A 3,808-nucleotide genomic window follows, 5' to 3' on the forward strand; every position below is an offset into this window, starting at 1 on the left:
GGCTGCAACCAAAAAATAGCCGGGCATTGTGGTGGGCGCCTGTGCTCCCAGCTACTTGGGAGGCTGAGGCAGGAGACTTGCTTGAGCCCAGGGAGTTGGGGGTTGCTGTGAGCTGTGATGCTCTGGCACTCTATCCAGGGGGGCAGCTTGAGGCTATGCCTCAAAAAAAAAAAAAAAAAGAATAAAAAGATTTTAAAAACCCACCATAAAAAAGAAAATGAACTCTGACATAACATGACTATGACATTCACTAAAGATTTCCAAACCACATTGTCCTCTAAGAATACAACTTTGGGGCTGGGTGTGGTGGTACATACTGATAATCTTAGCACTCTGGGAGGCCAGAGCTCAGGAGTTTGAGACCAGCCTGAGCAAGAGCAAGACCCCGTCTCTACTAAAAGTGGAAAAAAAAAAAAAAACAGCTGGGCATTATGGCTTATGCCTGTAGTGTCAGTTACTCCGGAGGCTAAGGCAAGAGGATCACTTGAGCCCAAGAGTTTGAGATTGCTGTGAGCTATGATGGTGCCACAGCATTCTTCTCAGACTGACAGAGTGAGATTCTGTCTCAGAAAAATAAAAAAGAATACAATTTTTGCCCTCCAATCTTTTTTTTAAAACTAAATAACCACGTGGTAGCTTTGAGTTTCATTGCTCTCCTTTTCTTGCTCATCCTCAGAGGGAAAGGTTTGAGTAGAGAAATAAAGAGGGAAAAAATGGGCGAAAGAAAGGAGAAAAGTATTAGATGACTCAGGAACTGGTCAGACTCCTGGAGGAAGTGAGAAATTTACCAAGGCGTGGTCAGGAAACATGTGCCTATCAGGGCTCCCAATCTCTCTGCCATCCCTCCTGCTGCAAGTGAGCTGGCAGTCTTATCAGTGACGATGGACAAACAGAAAATGAATACAGCCCCTGCACTCAGATTTAGCTCCACCATTCCAATCCACACTGAACTCGCCTACAATGAAGTGGGCCATTGCAGGAAGCACTCCTGTCCCCTCCCCTGCAATCACAATCAAATGTCATAGAAAAATAACTGTTTGTATAAGCCTTTTAAAAATGACCTAGTCTAAATCGTCATCACCCATTTTGCAGAACAGAAAACTGAGGTCCCAGAGAAATGAAGTTACTTGCCCAAGGTCATTCACCAAGACCAAACTAGATGTCCAAAATTCAGACTCTCTATACAACTCTGTCCTCTAAGAGCACTTTAAAAGCTATTGAACATACAAATGATATACCACACCAACTGTTTAAACATGAAGAATAATTACAAAGTGGCCCAAGATAACATGAAGACAAACCGATTCCAAATATTAACCTCACCCCACCTTCCAGAAGCTCAATGACAATTCAGGCTGCTGAATGGTGTTAAAGGGCCTCCAACCATTTAAATGCTCTTTTATTATTATTTTTTTAACTTTACCCATTTCCCACAAGCAGAGGAAACAAAACTGCACATAAGGCTACTGATACTCTTACTTTGAACCAGTACAGACCTTTCTGACACTGGAAATTAGAGAAAGGGAGTGTAGGTTTCCCCCCTGGGCTTAGAGAAATCACATTGGTAGACCTAAAGTATCAGATCATTCAATGAGTCCCAAGTCCTGGGGAAAATTAAACGCTTTCCACAGAAATCCTCTCCTCTGAGCCGCACAGGTAACAAAGCAGGAGAGACGGCTTAATCCGCTGCCTAAATGCAGACTTTGAAAGAAGCTGACCCGAGAAACGAACAGTCCAAAACAGGACTACAGAAAAAAAGGAAACTTTTCCTTACCCTTAAAAATAACAGAAACAATAGGATCCGGCTTTCCAAATTTCTTGTGAGGGATGTTACTGGCAGATTCCACAATCACTCGCAGCATGGTTCTTAAATTTTCAGAAAGCAAGTTTCAGCAAAGGAGGTTAAGACGACACGGGCGCTAATTTCTCTCCCAGCGAAGGGAGGATTTCTCCCCGGGAAGAGGGAAGGGGGAACGGCAAAGGGGTGGACCTCTAACAGAGTATTTACTGAAGGCTGCGTGCAAACTGATACCCAGACTCCCGCAGGCTACGCAGTACCGCAGGCACCGATTATGAATTCGAGAAATGTGGAAGTGAAAAGGACAAAACCTCAACTAAAAATTAGTTATGAGCAACAGCTGAAACTAACTTGACTCTGGAGCTAAGGCATGTGGGCAGGTCAGGAAACTACTAAAATAGTGCTGCCTTTGAGAAATGATTCGTGAAACCGGATTAATTGATTGTCTGCCACCTCTTTCATTCCTTTCTGAGTTTCATGGAGTTTTAAAACTTCACTTAGTCGGGGTTTTAGTTTTAGTTTTTTTTTTTTCATTTTCCTTTTGCCGTTTCTGCTCTCGCTTTTGAACACACCCACCCAGCCACCCTCTGTTCATCTTTTGAAAAGCAGTTAAAAGGCGCCCTCTAGAGTTTGGAAAAAGAATAACCGAGTTTATTGCAAATAAACCCAATCTGATCACGGAAATAGGTATTTACAAATTTGGAGCTGATCCCACAGAATTTCTTCGCACATTCTTCAGAGGTGAGAGCCGGGCTCGTAAGTTTTCCAGATCCTTCAAAAGTTTCTAACAGTCGTTAGTGAAAATGGAGAAGTGCCTCTCCACCTACCGCTGCCCATAGCATCCTCGGTGCCAATATACGCATTTTGAGAGTGAAGCCTTCATCAGCCAGACCTGAACGTGAGTCTTTGCTTCACCCTTTTGACCTACATGACCTTGGCAAGTTTCTTAACTCCTCTCTGCCTCAGTTCCCCTCTCTGTAAAAATGGAGATGTTGTGATAAGATCAAGGTCTTAGCATGGGACCTGGCAGAGAGCACACAGTAATTTACTCAAATACACACCAGAAGTTGGTGTTTATTCTTGATTTCCTAGCATTACTGTTAATACAAGTCCACTTAAAATCGGAATGTCTTTGTGTTTCAAGAGAAAAGTCTAAAGCTTAGGGTGAAGAAACAGAGCTCTTGAGCCGGGTAGGACGCATTGAGGTTGGCAATTCGTCCAGGACAGTAACTACCATGGCTTCCAGTGCTTTGGCCAAACCTCAGATGCGTGGCCTCTTGGCCAGGCGCCTGCGGATTCATATTGTTGGAGCGTTTGTTGTATCCCTGGGGGTTGCAGTTTTCTGTAAGTTTGCTGTGGCTGAACCAAGAAAGAAGACATATGCAGATTTCTACAGAAATTTTGATTCTATGAAAGATTTCGAGGAGATGAGGAAGGCTGGTGTCTTTCAGAGCATAAAATAATTTTGAAATATAAAGAATTTCTTTGGGCTGATTTACATAGACATGTGTCACCGACCTGTGTTCCTGAGCTATGAACATGAGTGATAAATAAACTATTAATAAATTAAAAAAAAAAAAAAAGAAACAGAGCTCTTTTTTTGCTTCTGAACATACGACCGAAAATATCCCTTGGGAAATAAATACTTCAAGTACATTGACAACATATAGTTTAACCTACAAGGATATCTCAGAGTTTGTCAAAGAGTTACATAAAGAGTCTATTACTCAATGCTATCCACATTATCATATTTAGTGGAGACACAGAGGGTTTTGTGGAATATAAACAGCATTATTTTATTTGGGTGCTTTTTATTTTTCCTTTTTACTGTGAAATACATTTACAGAAAAAAATGCATACAACATAAATGTGGAAGTGCTGGGATGGCAGGTGTGAGCCACTGTGCCCAGCCAGCTATGACCTTTAAATGGTTATATAAATGTGTTTGTCTGTTATAAACTTTGCATACTCATATCTTTCCACACATAGATGTACATATACACACACAAA

General features: G+C 41.8%; 2 protein-coding genes across 2 annotated transcripts in view; one reads left to right on the forward strand and one right to left on the reverse strand.

Annotated features, from left to right (window-relative positions):
* Positions 1–1,921, reverse strand: part of MYOF (myoferlin) — a 162,316-nt gene extending 160,395 nt beyond the window's left edge. Inside the window, exon 1 of the mRNA XM_012801428.2 lies at positions 1,775–1,921. Within this exon, the coding sequence (XP_012656882.1) occupies positions 1,775–1,862 (88 nt within the window). The 5' untranslated portion in view covers positions 1,863–1,921. The remainder of the gene's footprint in view (positions 1–1,774) is intronic.
* A 1,112-nt stretch (positions 1,922–3,033) lies between these two features.
* On the forward strand, positions 3,034–3,261 carry LOC111723144 (cytochrome c oxidase subunit 6C-like). The gene has a single exon (XM_023509639.1). The coding sequence runs from the start codon at positions 3,034–3,036 to the stop codon at positions 3,259–3,261; it is 228 nt and encodes a 75-aa protein (XP_023365407.1).
* Positions 3,262–3,808: the final 547 nt, after the last annotated feature.

Source organism: Otolemur garnettii, unplaced genomic scaffold (genome assembly GCF_000181295.1).
Source record: "Otolemur garnettii isolate 467f Iridium unplaced genomic scaffold, OtoGar3 scaffold00008, whole genome shotgun sequence".
Taxonomy (NCBI): domain Eukaryota; kingdom Metazoa; phylum Chordata; class Mammalia; order Primates; family Galagidae; genus Otolemur; species Otolemur garnettii.

Coding starts and splice junctions, on each gene's coding strand:
- LOC111723144 (XM_023509639.1), top strand. CDS start 3,034: ATGGCTTCCAGTGCTTTGGCCAAACCTCAGATGCGTGGCCTCTTGGCC.